This window comes from Piliocolobus tephrosceles, chromosome 11 (genome assembly GCF_002776525.5).
Source record: "Piliocolobus tephrosceles isolate RC106 chromosome 11, ASM277652v3, whole genome shotgun sequence".
Lineage (NCBI taxonomy): Eukaryota > Metazoa > Chordata > Mammalia > Primates > Cercopithecidae > Piliocolobus > Piliocolobus tephrosceles.
Genome location: NC_045444.1, coordinates 98000499 through 98019539, shown reverse-complemented (window position 1 = coordinate 98019539; position 19041 = coordinate 98000499). Strand labels below are relative to the sequence as shown.

General features: G+C 33.2%; 1 protein-coding gene across 4 annotated transcripts in view; it reads left to right on the top strand.

Moving 5' to 3' along the window:
* ERBB4 (erb-b2 receptor tyrosine kinase 4) overlaps nt 1–19041 on the top strand; it is a 1165464-nt gene that overhangs the window by 900302 nt on the left and 246121 nt on the right. For all 4 annotated transcript variants that reach the window (XM_023220194.1, XM_023220218.1, XM_023220201.1 and 1 more), the window contains exons 17-19: nt 4280–4412; nt 8513–8635; nt 14414–14512. In XM_023220194.1, the coding sequence (XP_023075962.1) occupies nt 4280–4412; nt 8513–8635; nt 14414–14512 (355 nt within the window). The remainder of the gene's footprint in view (nt 1–4279; nt 4413–8512; nt 8636–14413; nt 14513–19041) is intronic.

Below are 19041 nucleotides of genomic sequence, written 5' to 3'. Positions count from 1 at the left end.
TCTCACATTTTATATTCTGATATATATATATATATATATATATATATATATATGATGAGTAATATAGCTTGGAAAGATGCTGCTCTTTTATAAAATAATTACATTCAAGTCAGTAGAATTTAATCCATTTCATTGTCTCTGAACTTCTTTGTTGTTGTTGTTGTTGTTGTTGTTGTTGAGACGGAGTCTTGCTCTGTCGCCCAGGCTGGAGTGCAGTGGCCGGATCTCAGCTCACTGCAAGCTCTGCCTCCCGGGTTTACGCCATTCTCCTGCCTCAGCCTCCCGAGTAGCTGGGACTACAGGCGCCTGCCACCTCACCCGGCTAGTTATTTTGTATTTGTTAGTAGAGACGGGGTTTCACCATGTTAGCCAGGATGGTCTCGATCTCCTGACCTCGTGATCCGCCCGTCTCGGCCTCCCAAAGTGCTGGGATTACAGGCTTGAGCCACCGCGCCCGGCCCATTGTCTCTGAACTTCTAAATGAAATTATGAAAACCAAATCATATGCTTTTAAATAAATTAGCAAATTTCGTTCGTGATTCAGAATCCCTGTGGGATTACTTTCTTCAGTAGTGGGAGGATGTCAGTTTCATTATACTATTTCCAAGTCACAGAATAAAGTAAACTATCAATTGATCACCTCCTTTTAGGGTGAAACCCCATCTCTACTTAAATTACAAAAATTAGTTGGGTGTGGTGGCGGTTGCCTGTAGTCCCAGCTACTTGGGAAGCTGAGGCAGGAGAATCACTTGAACCTGGGAGGTGGATGTTGCAGTGAGCCGAGATCACACCACTGCACTCCAGCCTGGGTGACAGAATGAGACTCCATCTAAAAAAACATAATAAAATAAATCACATTCAAGCTCAGAAACAGGTTGTTTGGTAATAGCCATTATCATCATTAGACTAAGGAGAGATGCACAGCCATTTGAAGAGCAACTTAGGTTGCTATTTCCTCTTTACCCAAAGGGTCCTCATAAAAGGAGCTAAGCGTAAACTCTCAGGAAAAACAAACAAACAAAAAAGATATCTATCCTACACTTACAAATATCTAGGAATCGTAAAAATTCAGAGGAGTAGGAAATGTGAAAATATTATTAACTTTTCAGATTATCTTGGTTTTATAGTACATAATGTTAAGAAGCATATGTAAGAAACATAATAGTAATTAAACGTCTCAGACATATCAAACTATAATGAATAGAAAATATATGCAAAAGTACTTAGATTGTAAAAGTGGACAAGGAATAACAAAATGAAATCGTAATTGGAAAAAAAAGTAAAGTAAACATTCAAGAAAAAGAGAACAAAACTAAACTTTTAGACAATGATGTGTTTTTCTGCATTTTTCTTAAATTTAATACACTTTTATTTCAAAAGAAATACAAATAGATTATAAAAATTTAGAAAATACAAATTAGTAAAAATAAGAACACTGTATTCATACTACCCAGAGACTATTTAGTATTTTATTTTATATTATTCCAGATCTATGCATCTGAGGATATATTTGTAGATATATATGAATACAGATTTTTTTCGTATTGAAGTTCTACTGTTTGGAAACCGAATCTTTTCAGTTTATGGTGCACATCTTTCTGTTGCAGCAAATTATCTTCTCATCTTCTATATAATTTATATTCAGATCTCTCAAGTTTTCCAAAAAGACTCTATAACTGGTTTGTCCAAACCAGGATCTAATCCAGGATTACGTTTTCTATCCAGTTGCTATGTCTATTAAGTCTTCTTAAGCTATGTCAAAACCTTTTTCATGGCGCTCACTGAATAAAAAAGAACCTGCAAGGTGTCTTATGGAATATTCCCTCCTCTTGATTTCACTGGTTGCTTGTTTGTGGTTAATGATTTATATTTCAAAAGTAAATTCTGTGGGAATAGGAAGAATGTGGACTCTTAAAATGTTCAATAAAACACTTATGTATGATTTTTAAGTACAGAAATTGTAGTACTTTATTTCTTCAGGTTGTTGTACCTCTACCATTCCTGCAGAGTGGTAAGAAAACAGTAAAGAAATTCAAGTAAACCAAAAATATTGCTGTGAGAAAATACTGAAAGTAAATTCTAACTATAAAAACAGAAATTACTGTCTTGAGTTTTTGAATGTCTTATTTTGCCCATTACTTGCCTGTATAGTAATTATATTGCAATTGATCTCCACCAAAATAAAATAAAAGAGAGGTATTATTTTCTTCTCCTGGAAGTTTGTTCCTAAGAAAGAACAACAACAACAAGCAAACAAAGAAACAAACAAAAAACAAAATAGAGCATTTTCTTTTCATATACAGTGACATTGACGTTTATATATATTTACATAAATATGTATACTACCTATTATTTTGCAAAATAAATAAGCAGAGAAAGTTTAGAGTTGGTCCGAATCTACAGTTGACAAAATGTTGGACACTAGTCTCAAATATACATAAATATTTTGCAATAAAAAATTGGACTGAGAAGACAAAAATACAACCCTTTCAATAACAGTGAGTTTCCAGGGATATGTTAAGCATTTGGACTAAAAATTATACCTTTGGTTGAAACATGAAATATTTCCTGAAATACATATTTAACTTGCATGCTCAAAAATATGTTCTTACACAAACAAAAACATATCACAATGATGAGTTTTTGTCCATACTATAGTTTAATTTTCTCAGCAGAGATTTTTATATCTGCAGAAAATCCCATTTAGAAAAATCTAGTTGAATTATAGCAACATTTCGGTATACTATAGTACTTTGAGCTGTCAGGAAACAACCTTTAGGATGAACTACCTTTTTAGATTTTTCTGCAGTTTTATATGACAATATAGCAGTCATAATCTTTAAAAGACATGATTTCATTTATAGAAGAAGTTACACAGATTTTTTTCATGAGCTTTTTAAAATTTCAAGATTTTATTAAGGATCATCCACCATTAATATTTCTGATGTATCTCTGTGCAGAAGTTTATTTAGCAAGAGAAAGTATTTTTTAAGAAAATGTAGTATAATTTCTTTTAAAAATATAAATACAAGATATAAAATGCTTTATTATGGAAAGCATGAGCATGCAGGAAGTTCTTTTTTAGTTTTGATACCCATTGTGGCTTCATGGTCATATATTTTTTAGGTAACACCTGTGTGTTTCACTCAAGATTATTTCCTATGGTATACAAAACTCATATGATTAAGAACTCTGACCACGGAAGCCTCAGAGATACTGCTCTACTCTAGAATAAGTTAAAAATCACAACTACAGCTGTTTAAGCAAGAAAAAAATTATCTAAGAAGTGATCAGTTTCAAAATTATAGCTTTGCTAACAATACATTACAAAAACATTTAAGAATGAAGATTTCCAATCAATCTCTTCTTAATCCCTTTTTGGTACTGTTCACCACTTTTCATGTAATGCTTCATGTGCAAATCTTTTTTATGAGTATATGATGCTTTGACACACTATTGATTCTAATACTCTTGACGTTATTCTGAAAACATGTCTGAACCAATTCTTTATCCTTCTCCTGACCTTTTTCCTACCAGAGTTACCCTAATAAGAGTTTCAAATAGCACTTTTGGCAATAATAACTCTCGTATTGGTACCCTTATACTCCAGAGGCATGGGGTTTCTATGTCTTGAGACCACTCATTTTTGCATTAGAGCAGTGTTTCCTAACTGGGGATGATGTTGACAGACCTTTGGCGATGTCTGGAGACGTCATGATTAGAGGATGGGAGTGCTACTATCTCGTGGATGGAAGTCAGGAATGCTACTAAACATCCTAAAGTGCACAGGACACTTCGCGACAACAAGCTAGTATTCAGCCTCAAATGTCAGTAGTGCCACTGTTGTGAAAGCCTGCTTCAGAGAAAATACTGAAAATAAAATTACAAACCACAACATTATTACAATGTATTTCCTGTTGATTCACATATAATAGTAAAATATTAAATGTGCCAACACCAATGTTTTGGCATATGTTTTTCATACTGCTAGCAAGTTTTTTTCATCAAATGGCATGTTGTGACTGTTCATCGTCAAAGATGAGTTGTATGTGCATGGTTTATTCTTTGTAAAACACACACAGAAACAACTATAGTCTTTACCATGAGAAAGGTTTTGGTAGAGCAAAACCTAATGCACTTTTATATTTGCATTTCATCTAAACGACTAGATTTGTGAAATGTGGATAACGTCTTGTACAACTGCTCTTTTCTCTTCCTCTGTCTTCTCTCTCTTCATACTTTTGTTTTGTTTTGTTTTGTTTCTCATTCTGGTTGTCAGAACTCCCCTGATTGCGGCTGGAGTAATTGGTGGGCTCTTCATTCTGGTCATTGTTGGTCTGACATTTGCTGTTTATGTTAGAAGGAAGAGCATCAAAAAGAAAAGAGCCTTGAGAAGATTCTTGGAAACAGAGGTGAAGTATTTATTTCTTCTCTTCATGTGTTTGGGGATTTTCATCAGGTTTAGAAGGTTTAGATGATGTTCAGTTATTTAATCCAAGTAAAATTCTGTTCAATGTCCTAATTAAATTTTTGTTTTATAGTCTGTTAAACAAAGCTTGTGAAAAATCAGATTATATCGTAAAAATAGTCAAGGCTTCAAGGGGATAGATGGAAGTAGTCAACAAAATTATTGTATTGGGGAAAATATCTGTTATTTTGTGTGTGTGGTTGGGGGATTCCATTAGCAAGCTCTAGACAGGGGATATCTAAATAGCAGCAGATCTAGAAAATATCTGCATCGAAAATATCTCAATGACAGATCTAGAAAAATGTTAGAAAGAGAGAATCTTTCTGTTTCAGAACAAAACTAAACAGACAAGGAATGCATGTTTTAATTAGGATCATTAAATTGGTAGTCAATGATCTCATTATGCCAGCAGTGAAAGACTAAGCTTACAGGATAACGCTTAGTGTTGTAATCACGCAGAACTTAACAACACAATTTATGGGATGCATTTAATATTATGCATGGTGGTTATTGTGAGTATGTAAATTACTCATAAATGATTATAATGTCTTTTATATTGCTACACTGAGTTCTCTAGCACAAAAGCAGATAGTTTTCGTGGTACAGGATACGGGGAAAAAATAATTACAGAAGATTATGCATTACCAGACCCTTCTCAACTTCCATCCTACCTCTCTCCTGATACACAGCATTTGTGCCTATCTAAACAATTCAAAGCAATTCTGTTCTGAGATAAGCTTATCCAACATTCGTTGTTTTTCTCATTGTCAGTCTGACAATTTGACTTTTCCTTTGAACACTGACAAGAATGGGAGGAATGGGAATTTTAATTCACTCACACATTTTGCATACTGATAATGAATTAAATTCTAGCTCTTTACCCAGAAATCAAATCTAGATAGAAGCATCCTGTGAAAATTTCTGGAGACTACCTTACAGCTTCTTCTAGGAAAACACTTTCTAAGGATTAAAGTTATCTGCGATTGGGATGAGCTCTCTCATGAACAGACATGTTCAAGCAAAATAAAGGTAGTCAATTACATACATGGGAAAATCTAATAGTGATTCCTACTTTAGCTGGAAGCTTATGGAAGAGCAATTTGATTACTGTTAATCTTGCACATGTGAATGAAAATTTGGACATGACACATGTGCTTTGTGCTATGCATGTTTGCAATTTAGCTAGGATACTGGAGGCAGAGAGAATTCTATCTCATGGTCAGCTTGAGGCAGTTGGTGAGAGAATTCTGAGAAGTGAAGTATTGTAAACTAGAGTTGGAAAGGAATTGAAAGCTTGGAATAGCAGTGCACATTTAGGTGACTGCATAATGGAAGAGAAATTCCCTTAACCACACACAGGGAAGGCTCATTGCCATGAAAAGAGTTGTGTTGCTTTATCTTGGTTTATTTTTATAATGCAGTGCTTTATAAGAATGTCCTTCAAACTGCCATTTCCTTATTAATAAACACACACTTACTGGTTTTATAAGCAGGTTCTGTTTTTATAGAAAATTATTCTTTAAGACTAAATTATTTTAAATTTGGTGGTTAGATAGTCGTAGAATTCCTATTTTTTTTCTTAGTAAAAGAAAATAACTATGATTTTCTACCATCTTTTAAATAAAGGGGGAATTTTTAAGAGGGTCAATTTAAATATTTAAATACTGAAGCTAGAAATCTGCCTCAGAAGTGAACATTTATTGAATTTTGATATATTGTTTCCATACACTTAAAGTTGGTACATGTTCCTCAAATCCTTTTGCTCCAGATTGTCTTTTTTATGTTACATGCAAAAAACTAGAAAACATTTTTTCCACACATGCTTACTGAGATGCACTGTAAGCTTGAGGCTTTGGTAGATGGTGTGATTCAAAAATGTATTAATGAGACATGATCTCATCCCTTGAAGAGTAACAGATTTAGTGCCTACAATATGCCAGGGAACATTCTAGAATTTTCCACATATGTTATCTCATTTCATCCTTTCTGAAGTTTCTAAGGTAATTATTGCCATACCTATTTCACAGACAAGAAATAAAGGTCTAGGAAGGACAAATTGCTTCCTGTGAGTGGCAACACTGTCATATAAACCTCCAACTTTAAACCCATGTGTCTGTAAAATATATTAAATGACACAGAAACATGTTTCTCTGAAATATATTAAATGATACTCAAGAAAAAGAAGGCTGAAAAGGTGAGGTAGAATTGTAAAGTTTTCAAAATATGAAATTATTGCATGGTATATGCCAAAGCATATGCACAATGTATATTTTAAGTATATCTTATCCAAGATGCTGAAGCCCCCTCCCAGTATTGTGTGATTTTATGTGACTTTTGTATATGATTTTTAAAAATGATTCATGAGTTATTTATTATACATATAGCATATGTATCAAAATCTACCCAACGATTTCTGTATGGTTGAGTTGCCTTCAAATGAAAGGAACTCAGTTGAGCAATCATTTTGAAATTTTTCAAATAATTTAGTGATTCTTTCTGAGATTTTTAAAATGTGACTTGAATGCAGTTCTATGTTATCAAATTTACATTTATATAACTTAAATTTGAAAATGAAATTGAAGATGAGTTGTCAGACTCACAATTAAAGAAAAGTTTGAAGATAACCTAAGTTTATTGGTAAGTTTTGATTACATTCTTCCTAAAATTCTTGCTTTAGCTACACTTACCTTCCCTCAAGAATCTTCCACTAATTAAGTAGGCCATGATTTTCACAGAAGCATGGTAATTCATAATCAAGCTGCAGGGCTGCAGTGCACTTAGCTTTGTAAACAGATATTTTGAAATACTGTGGTGAGTTCAAGACAATTTGAGTAGTAGTAGCCTTTGATTATTATGCTGGAAAAAAAAAGAGACTGTTTGTACAGTTTAGTTCCTTAATTTAACTTTAAAAAGACAAAGAAACTACCATTTCTTGCACTTGCCCTTTTACTCATACATAGATAAAAACCTAAAATTTTAACATAGGATACAGGCTTTTTGGTATCCAGAGCTTCTCTTAGACGTACATTTTTTTTTTCTCACATATGCCAGTGATTGGCACGCATGCGCATACTTTGCCCCTTCTCATTCATTCCCCCAACTGAATCACATAGCAATGATGATATCTAAAACTATCAGCCTAATTTTACTACTTTGACCACACCCAGCCCACCCCATGATTAGGTAGGTTTCCCACCCTACTTTCACCCTTCTGACTTGTCCCACTCCCTGTTGTATTCTGCTGTATTTCTTCCTCCTTCTCCCTCTTGCTGTGCCCAAGCTGCTTTTCACAGTGGCCCTCCCAATGTCAACCCAATTTCAATATCTCAAGACTTAGACATCTCAATACTTGATTTTAAAGTGTACATTTTTTAGGAAGACAAAACTAGGGAGCCTCATTCCCCAGTAGTAGTTTGATTCCTTGCATTTCATAGCATTCACTTATGATCCAGAATCAAATCATAGAATTGTAGAACTATGATCTAACAGGTACACTTGGGCCTTGGTACTTAAAAATGTGTTCGAGGATCACCACGGTACCTGGGCATCCCTTAGAGTTCTATGCAAATGCAGACATTTCAGGTCTACTCCAGACCTGCTGAACCAGGACCTATATTTAACAAGAACTTGAGGTAATTCAGATGTACATTAAAGTTTTAACAGCACTGTCCTAGAGTTTTGGCATTGTGCTTTTTCCCCCCCTCCTCTAACATATTTGTCCTGGCTTCCCAGGTATGTTTTAAGCTCTAAGAAGGCAGCATTTCCTTTTTTTAATGCATCAAATCTCGTAGCCTAGGATGCCTCAAGGTAGGCACACATTTGTTACTTGTGTTTGCTCTGACAAAGAGCAGGAGAAGAGAAAGGACAGGGTCTGAAAGAATGCATAAATATGTCAGTGAATGGTGAGTGGTGCATATTACAAAGGTATTGGGTGTCAAGGCAAACTATGTTTGTGTGTTTTTGCTTTGTGAGAAAGAGAACGAGAGAGAGAGAGAGGACTGACTATTGGATTGAAAGTATAACCTTCTTCCTTCCGCTTTGCAGTTGGTGGAACCTTTAACTCCCAGTGGCACAGCACCCAATCAAGCTCAACTTCGTATTTTGAAAGAAACTGAGTTGAAGAGGGTAAAAGTCCTTGGCTCAGGTGCTTTTGGAACAGTTTATAAAGTAAGTAAAAAACAACACATATTGTTAGTTATTTTAAGTTTTATTTCATACGTTTAAAAAATAATAGCCAATGGAGTTATTACTTTAGACAACCCAATTTTCTTATAATATTCAGAAAGGAAGACATAAAACATTGAGAAATTGCCGCACAAATGAATTCATTAATTTTTATTGAATGAGCTGGGATGGATACAGTCTTGAAAGAAAAGCAAGAAACTGATACAAAGCCAAGTATAGTTTTTTCTTAATACCTTTCTGAGCCCCTTATGTCATATTCCTTTTGGCAAATTTCTATTTTTATCCAACTATCAAGCTGCAACCCATTTTCCATTACCCCTACACAGTGCTCCATGAACCCCAGACACGCCTGAGCAATATGCCATAATCCTTTATCCTTTTTTACTTCTGCTTTTTTATCCAAAGCCTCCCCATCAGGACCCTAGTAGTTGCTCTTTTTAGAATCTATTCAAATATGCTGATGTCTAGTATCTAAATCATTTTTTGCCTACCTGGTTACATTTATGATTTTGTAAATAATTTCCATGGTTTTGATGTCTTTGTCATTATAAGCAAACTAAAGATGTGACATTATATGCAAAATTCAGGTCAGATAGGAGGAAAAGATGACATCATGTGTTTTCAATAAAAGATATTTCTGGAAAGGAAAAGCTCAAATGATGGCATGTGTATGTTTATGTATTTGCCTTAATTACAAAACCAATTCAGAAGCTAGGCCCAAGATTAAACGTGGTGAAATATATTTTAATGGTAAATAACAAGATTAAGAAACTCTTCCGGGCTAATGCTGAATTATTCTTGTAATATCCATTACTACAATTCCCAAAAGTTACTTTGGCATTTTATATATATAAAAATATATATATTATATAATATATATATAAATATATAAATATATAATATATAATATATATTTACATACATAAATTTATACATATAAATAAATATAAATATATAAAATATTTTATATATAAATATATATTTATTACATTATATATTATATATATTTATATATATATAAAATGCCAAAGTAACTTTTGGGAATTGTAGTAATGGATATTTTATGTATATAATATATATCAATATATGTATATCAATTATATATTTATATAGTATATAAATTATATATTTATATATAAAAAATATATGTTATATATTATATATTTATATATAAAAATATATGTTTATATATAATATATGATATATATAAATATTTTATATATATATATATTTTTTTTGAGATGGAATCTCGCTCTGTTGCCCAGGCAGTAGTGCAATGGCATAATATCCACTCACTGCAACCCCTGCCTCCTGGGTTCCAGTGATTCTCCTGCCTTAGCCTCCCCAGTAGCTGGGATTACAGGCATGTACCACGACGCCTGGCTAATTTGTGTATTTTTAGTACAGATGAGGTTTCACCATGTTGGCCAGGCTGGTCTGGAACTCCTGACAAGTGATCCACTCACCATGGCCTCCCAAAGTGCTAGGATTATAGGCATGAGCCACCATTCCCAGCTGGCATTTAATATATTTCTTTTATTATTATTATTATTATTATTATTATTATTATTATACTTTAAGTTCTAGGGTACATGTGCATAACGTGTGGGTGTGTTACATATGTATACTTGTGCCATGTTGGTGTGCTGCACCCATCAACTCGTCAGCACCCATCAACTCGTCATTTACATCAGGTATAACTCCCAATGCAATCCTTCCCCCTCCCCCCTCCCCGTGAGAGGCCCCGGTGTGTGATGTTCCCCTTCCCGAGTCCAAGTGATCTCATTGTTCCGTTCCCACCTATGAGTGAGAACATGCGGTGTTTGGTTTTCTGTTCTTGCGATAGTTTGCTGAGAATGATGGTTTCCAGCTGCATCCATGTCCCTACAAAGGACACAAACTCATCCTTTTTTATGGCTGCATAGTATTCCATGGTGTATATGTGCCACATTTTCTTAATCCAGTTAAAGTTATGTGTAAGCCTACATTTTACAAACATATCTGTTAAAGTTAATTGGATCTTAGAAATGTTGCATTTCAAAATATTCTTCTTTTTAAAACAGTGATTTATTTTAAAAATATATTAATAATTAGAATATAAACCTTAATTTTTCTCTCATAGTGCTCCAAAATAATCTAATATCCTTAAAATAAAACTTGTATTCTAAGGTCAAAATGTAGAAGTTTCCTAATCATTTATCATGCATATTTTATTTAGTTAAATTTGATATTAACTTGCAATAAGTTTGAGCACCTACTTTGCATAGGCACTGTTCTAGACTGACTTGATGCCTTTTCTAATCTTCAGATTTGATGTATGTTCAAAGAAACACAAATTTTTCTGTTTCTCAATTTACATTATGCTAGAAAAAACCAGACTCAGACTGTATCCTTTTATATCCTTAAAATTTGTATCTAGTTACCACAATTGTATTTACATCTTTAATAATTTTAATCTGTACTCATTTCTACAATAAAATGATATCAACAAATTATATGGATAATAAATGTAGAGTCCTAAATTGCAGTCTTGATTGTTTAAATTGACAAATTGAAAGTACTGCTGTGAATTGAATCCATATTGGCAATCATTCTGAATCACATAGCTGTGCCATAAATCCCCATTCTAATGATTGGTTGCAGGATTTTTCCCCACCTGAACTAGCTAATAAATGCTACAGTTCTCCATATTCACAGATGTAACTGAAGGTTTCTGTGCTGAAATATAGGACAAGTCAGTAGAAAAATATTAGGGCTTCATACCTTTAAATGTTGGCCTGTTACCGATTCTGCATGTGGCATTGACAAAAATTAAAGTAAGTAGGTAAATGTATGTGTTAATGAAGAACAGAAATAGGGGGAAAAAAGATACAGATAAACGGCCAAATTTAAATTTATTGTAACATACTTCCATTTTTAAGATAGCTCAATCTTGGATTGTTCCTAGAATATAATCACTTCTATATTTTTAAAGATAATGTAATCTAAATTAAATTTTATTTTAAACTTTGGATACCCTGTAACTCAAGACTAAACACTATCTAATGTCCTCAGCAGAGAAAAATGTTACCGATTTAAACATTTAATAATAAACCTTTATTAACTTGTATTAAGAGCATTTATTTGTCTATTGTGCATGAGTGTTTTACATTAATTGAAATTACTTGTAATGAAAGTTTACTGGACATTTTATCAGTTTTTTTTTAATTATATGTCTGAAGTGTCTATGGTTGACTCTAAGTTTTAATCAATAGATCAATTGTTATGAAGACATTCTTAAACTATAAAGGATTATACTTGACCATAGAAATGCAAATTGGCTTAACCAATTATTTGATTATTTTTTTTCTCCTAGTTAGAAATATTCTCTGTTTAAGTATAAAGATTAGGTCTAATATCATGGGTATCAAATAGTAAAATATTTAACTAGTTGGTCCCAGAAAATAGTGAAATAATGAATGAAATAATGAAATAGTGAAATAATGAATAATTTAAATAAATGTTTATTTTAAAAAGCAATATAGAATACTTTACATTGAATTTATATTCTTATTTTATTTATTTATTTATTTACTCTTGAGACAGGGTCTTACTCTGTAGGCCAGGGTGGATGGCAGTGGTGTAATCACAATTCATCCTAGCCTCAACCTCCTGGGCTCAAACCATTCTCCCACTTCAGCCTCCTGAGTAGCTGGGACCATAGGCGTGTGGCATGAACTACTCGGCTCATTTTTAAATTATTTTTTATTTTTGGTAGAGTTGGCATCTCTCTATGTTGCCCATGCTGGTCTTGAACTCCTGGGCTCAAGAGACCCTCCTGCCTCAGACTCCCAAAGTGGGGGGATTACAGGGATGAGCCACCATGCCTGGCCTATATTATTGTAAAAGTACACTTTAGGGATACTTTAATATTGATGCCATGTCTATGCCATGTCTTTATAAAGTAAACTTCTCTATGGTTACTCTACTGAATAATGAATAATAAGCCTGTTTTCCACCTTAGATAACATCAATGAGAAAATGTAGCCTATGAGTATTGGGCTTTTTTTTTTCTTTTTTCTGTTCCTGCTTTATTTTTTTTTAAATTTTATGTAATGAACTTGGCTTATTATTTTGAATTTGACACATGGATTTCCCTATTCATTCTGCCAACGAAGAATGCAACCACTTTCTAAAAGTTAAAGTCTTTTATTTTCTTTATTATTGTTACTATGTTTTAAAATGATTCTTGTGTTCAGGTCTCCTGATGATACTGCAACTTTGAGTAACAAAAATACTTATGTTGTAGCATAACAGTTCAAAGTGAAAAAATTTTGAATTTTTTTCTTTATGACTATAACCAACTGATATTAAGAAAGACAGGAAGTAAAGATGTTTGTTCAGGAATAACAAACTATTATTTTTCATTCTTTCATTTTAATGTTAAAAGTCTTACAAGAAGGCCGGGAGCGGTGGCTCAAGCCTGTAATCCCAGCACTTTGGGAGGCCGAGATGGGCGGATCACGAGGTCAGGAGATCGAGACCATCCTGGCTAACATGGTGAAACCCCGTCTCTACTAAAAAATACAAAAAACTAGCCGGGCGAGGTGGCGGGCGCCTGTAGTCCCAGCTACTCCGGAGGCTGAGGCAGGAGAATGGTGTAAACCCGGGAGGCGGAGCTTGCAGTGAGCTGAGATCCGGCCACTGCACTCCAGCCCGGGCGACAGAGCAAGACACCCCCTCCACACAAAAAAAAAAAAAAAAAAAAAAAAAGTCTTACAAGAAAGATTTTCTGATGTCAGGGCTAAGAAGCTAAAATTTGAGATTTTTTTGGTTTTTGTCCTCATTGTCTCATATTTGCTTTTGCACTGATTTGGGAAAATACACCTTTTAAAATACATTTTTGTGCAACCTGTGCATCCTTGTATGTCTTATCAAAATCATTGTCCTCATTCAAATGTTATAATTCACTTTACCCAGAAATGCTATTATTTAACTTAATGTTGTATTTCACTCAAACTCTACCAACTTTATACTTTCCCAAGGGATAGATCTTGTTCAGATATTATAATTATATTTTGATAGGAAAAGAGAATTAACAATGGCCAATATATTTTATATTTCTTCCGAAATAATACAAATCCTTCACACACACACATATACACATGCTTTAATAATGTAGACAAATTAATCTGTGCTCAATATCCCCTAGCACTTGCCTTTGAAAACTAAATCTCAAATATTCATTGTTGACAATTAATTCTTAAATCAGTTTGAACTTGAAGAACATGAGAATATGCTTTTAAATTGTTTTTATTGCTGCTGAATATTTAGATAATATTCAACCTGAAAAGAACTCCTAGCATTACTTAGCCCAGTCTTCTAAATTACAGATGATACAATTGAGATTCCAAAAAGTAGAGCAACCATCTCAAAAAGTCGATGATACCATCCAAATAAGATATTCTTTTGCTATCCTATTTCCATGCTGTCCTCACTATTCAAAGCCTTTTTTCATGCATACAAGTAGAATTTGACAGTAGTGTAAACATCTTGAAAGCAGGATATATATTATATATTCTATATATGTAATCATATATATGAGTGTCATCTTCAGATGATGAAAGCAGACAACAAAGTTGCAGAGTCACTTGTAACATATAATAGGTGCTAAATAAATGTTTGTTGATTAAATGTTATAATTTCAAACTTGTAAGTTATATTGTAAGAACTTAATTGGTTGAGATGTCATATTTAATGTGAATTTTTTTTTTCCCAAAGGGCATTTGGGTACCTGAAGGAGAAACTGTGAAGATTCCTGTGGCTATTAAGATTCTTAATGAGACAACTGGTCCCAAGGCAAATGTGGAGTTCATGGATGTAAGTACAGACACCCAGGCAATCACATTTTTCTCCATTGTCAAATAGCCTGCTTAATTAAAGCAAAATAAAACCAAAACTCCACAACTTACAAATTTCTCCTATGGAAATGTTATAATCTTATAATTAAAGACATTTCTAAGACCACTTCACATTGTATTATACTTTTTAGATCACTTCTGCTTCACAACTATCTGCCTAGATAGTTCACTAGAACTTGCCTTTAGAGTTTGAAGATATTTACAATCCCCAAGGTGAATTATCTACCACGTTGATTCAGACATGTAATGTTCTTATAGTTTCTTGTTAAATATAACCAAATAGCTCTCAAGTGAAAGCAATACATAATTTCAGCTGAAAAGATATTTAACAACCAAAAATAATCAATTGTATTAAATAACCAAAGCTCATGAGTATATTTCTTAAAATTAGTTGCACTGAACAATATTAGAAAGACTATGTGGTGGTGGTAATAAGTCACTAATATTTACAAAGCATTTACTAAGTGCCAAACACTGTTACAAATAACTCACAAATAATAACTTATTTATTCCTCAAAATATGACAGACCAAGAACCTGGGGTTAACCCAAGGTTACCCCAAGGTTACAAAGTTAGAAAATGGCAGGTCTAGACTTTGAGTTCAGGAAGCCAGCTTGCGTAGGGAATCAGTAAATTTTTTTTATAAGGCTGGATTATAGTCAGGCTTTTACATGCTGTGTGTTCTCTGTGGCAGCAACTCAACTCTGCCCTTTTTGGTGGGAAAGTAGCCATAGATAATTAAAGCAAAACCAAACAACAAAAACTAATGCAAATGGGTGTGGCTGTGATCCAATAAAACTTTTTATTTACACAAATAAGCTTCAGGCCAGATGTTGCCTAAGGGGAAAGCAGGGGCTAAAATAGATCATTTGAAAAATTAACCGTACTGCTTTATTTTATTATGGTTATGATCTATTTAGCTGAAAACATCAATCAAGATTAGTTTCTATAGCAAGTTAGTCTCTGTTAAATTTAAATTAATAACCTACCTGAGTCAGGTAATTACCACTTGACATTTATTTTTTCAATTCAAATTCAGAAGAAAAGACTCTATGGGTTAAAAAAACTCGAACTATAGAATAATAACAGACTTCTAAAGAATAAAAAAAGTGCTTTATAAGGTCAATCAGAACTTTAAGATTTCCCCTAGCAAAAATTGTAGATTTGAACTGTTCAGCAAATTTCTGAGAGTAGGATTGAATAAAATTATATATGTATCATGCTGTTATTTTTTCACATTCAATGTAAGACATCTTGCCAGGGGTTCTATCAAAAACCATATATGTTCTTTCTCTATCTTTTAGCATAAGGTCTTGAATAATAAGAATGATTTCTATTTTCAAATGACCTTCATATGAAAGATGATGCAAGCATATGCACTTTGATTTTTTTAAAAAAGATGGATTGCTATATATCTCTATCCAGTTTCTCTTGTAAGCTCCTTTACAAGTTTTACAGGAGCTGTCTTTGACCTTGAATAATTTATTTGTGTATAATGCTAACTACTTTATATAAAACTACTTTCAGCTTAACTTATTATTGGTTCTCATATAGTAGGTTGATAATCAGCTGGTATAAACCAGCTTTTCAGATTGGTTGGTTTCATGCCTTACCAGTTGCTGAATATTTTAAATATCACCTTGTTGCATATCTACCAGCATCTATATAACAATGAGGCCAAGAACTAAATATTGTTTCTTTCTTCAGTTCTCTAAAGATTCTGACACTCCATAGCTACACGTCCTGGCTCATATGTTACAGTTTAAAACTGAAGCCTTTTTCAGTGATGTGCCAATTATTCAATTTGATCTTGATCATAGCTATAAATTTGTGAAGGGAAATTTTTTAAAAAGTGGAAGTTATAAAGGAAAATTACAATGAGTAGAAACAGTATAGGTTAATTTGTAAAACTGGTAGAAAAAAATCTTGTCTAGCCAAGACTACAGCCAAAGCTGAAATTCACAAGAATGCTAATAATCTCTGCTGGAGGCTTGAACAGCCATTTTTGTCATATTTCCATGGAAACAGACTGGCAAAAGGGGGTTAAGAGGCTACAAACTAATCATACCTAAGAAAAAAGCTCTAAAATCCTCATCATGATTTTGAATGATTATTTGAAAGCTCCTAACCCCAGCCATTTTTTTTTTTTCTTGATCTGACATATATTCCCATGGAAAAAAAGAGTGGAGATGGCAGCCTGAAGTCTTAGATTTCTGCTGAATTTCAGATGAGGCTCTGATTGAACCATGAAAGGAGTCATTTTCCTAGATGGTTGATGGATTTGGTAACCAACAGATTCAGAAGAATCTGTTCTTTTTAAAAGTTAAAAAAAAAAAAAATTAAGGAAAATATTTTGACTGTGCCTTTTCTACTTGTGGATAGATGCTAGAAGATTAACAGATTGATGGACAGCTATCAACAGAGTTTTATAAGTACCAGGCAGAAACTTGTCCTACTATTTTGGAGACTTCTTTCAAAACATTAGAAGGATAGCATCACAATGATTAAAATGCAGTTTAACTGACAACATCAATGGTGAATTTAATATCTAATGTAGGCTGCTGTAATTTTAACATAAACATAAGCCTATATTTGATACCTATGTTTTTAGCTCATTGGTTATGTGTGTAGATCATTATAAAAGTATTTGAATAGCAAACCACAAAAAAAGAAGTAGGTACAAGAAAAATGATTTGTAATGTGAATCTAAGGATTGAGTTGAAATTATAACTATTCCAGAGTTACTTGGTAAAAAGTAGTAAGTTTAGCTTGTTTTAGTTTGGGTTCTTACAGATGCAGAAGCTACCCCTGAAATAAGAATATGAGTGAAAGTCATTTATTTTGGAGGTGAAGGACTCATCAGTAGGGGAGTTTAGAAATAAGACAGGGGAACTAATAAAGCTAGCTGCCATTGTAAGAGACTGGAGCTTCTTTTCACTGGAGAGACTCTGGCAGCCAGTGTAGGACATACACCTCAGAATTATCCCACTCAAGGGTTAAGGGAGCTGAAGGTGTAGAGCTGCTGGGAAAGAGCCACACTTCACCCCCTACATATCCTTCCAGCCAAGAATGGCAAAATAGACTTAGTGGAAAGAGAAAGCTGTCAAGCAAAGAAAGGTAGGTGGGGGTCATCTGGTATAACACTACGGTAGAGTGTTCCAAGGATAACTTTCAAGCTAAATAAGAACTGCTGCAACCACGTTTTTGCAAACTAGTTTATGTGCATATTTGTATTTGTATGCCTGTTTGTACAATTCTTCAGGGGAAAAAAAACTTTCAAAGACAATGGAAATTGCACAATCTTATTAATCATTAGACTCCCTTTTCTCCACTCTATGTTTGAAATAGAATATTCTAGATTCAATAACCACTACTATATTCAACATATATAGCTGTGCTTTACTGGTTATTATAAAAATGACACAAATATAACAACTTAATACTCAAAATTTATCACCACAATGAAATTTCTATTGACATTCAAGGATAAAGGAGAGGGCTTTTATATTTTCTTAGAATTTTTACCATAGGCAAAAAAAAATAAATAAGGGGCAGTTTGTGTTCTATTAAATGCTACACTAAAAGCAAGAGAAAAAAAGTTTGGTCACCCAGGGCTGTTACTCTGCTCACCTGAATATGTCTAATGGATTCATAATGACAGTAATAACCCTGCTAGTGAATGGCCAGTACACTCTTCATTCCCGTAAAGAAAGATCACATTGAACAACATTAAGAAAATGACTCTAAAGGCCCACCTTCATAAGAATACGTGCATTTATACATGCTCCTAGTTCTTGTTTCAAATAGAACAATTTCATAGGGAAAATGTAGGCTTTTTTTGTTGTTTTTTGTTTTCTTTTTTTTTAATCCACAAAATGGTGCAGAACACATACATAAGAAATGATGCTTTTGAACAAGATTCTTAAAATTGGGCACCACCATCTCATAAAATCAGTTCACTTTTTCTGAGTTCCCATCACTCTGTATTTTTCCCCAGTATTTAAACCTAGTATCAGTTGACTTTGTTTTTAAATGTTTTATCTAAATTACTCGCTTTCTTAAAAAAAAAAAAAATGAAAGAAATTCTGTAATTATTCTAAGTTCTAGTGACTGATCAACAGTCATGGCTTTGTATTTGCATGAATTTTTTGGATATCGTTTCAACGTTTCCACACCAAATTTACCACAGTGAGATACTGCAAGGAAACGTGTTTTAAGTCACCTGACTTTATTATGTAAATAGTAATATTCTTATTAAAAGAATAGCTTGTTTTTCTCTATATATACCATAGGAACTTTTATTTATCTTACACAACTACTGTTTTCCTATTTTCAGAAGAAATGTTTATGTGAATTGTCTGTTTCTCTTCTCCATATTTCCATTTGATATTCAGTATCTTGATGGAAATCATTTCAAATCTAATTGATATCATATTAATAGGGTGAAATGAATATAATTTATGAGTAGCTTACATTTTTTTCTTTTTT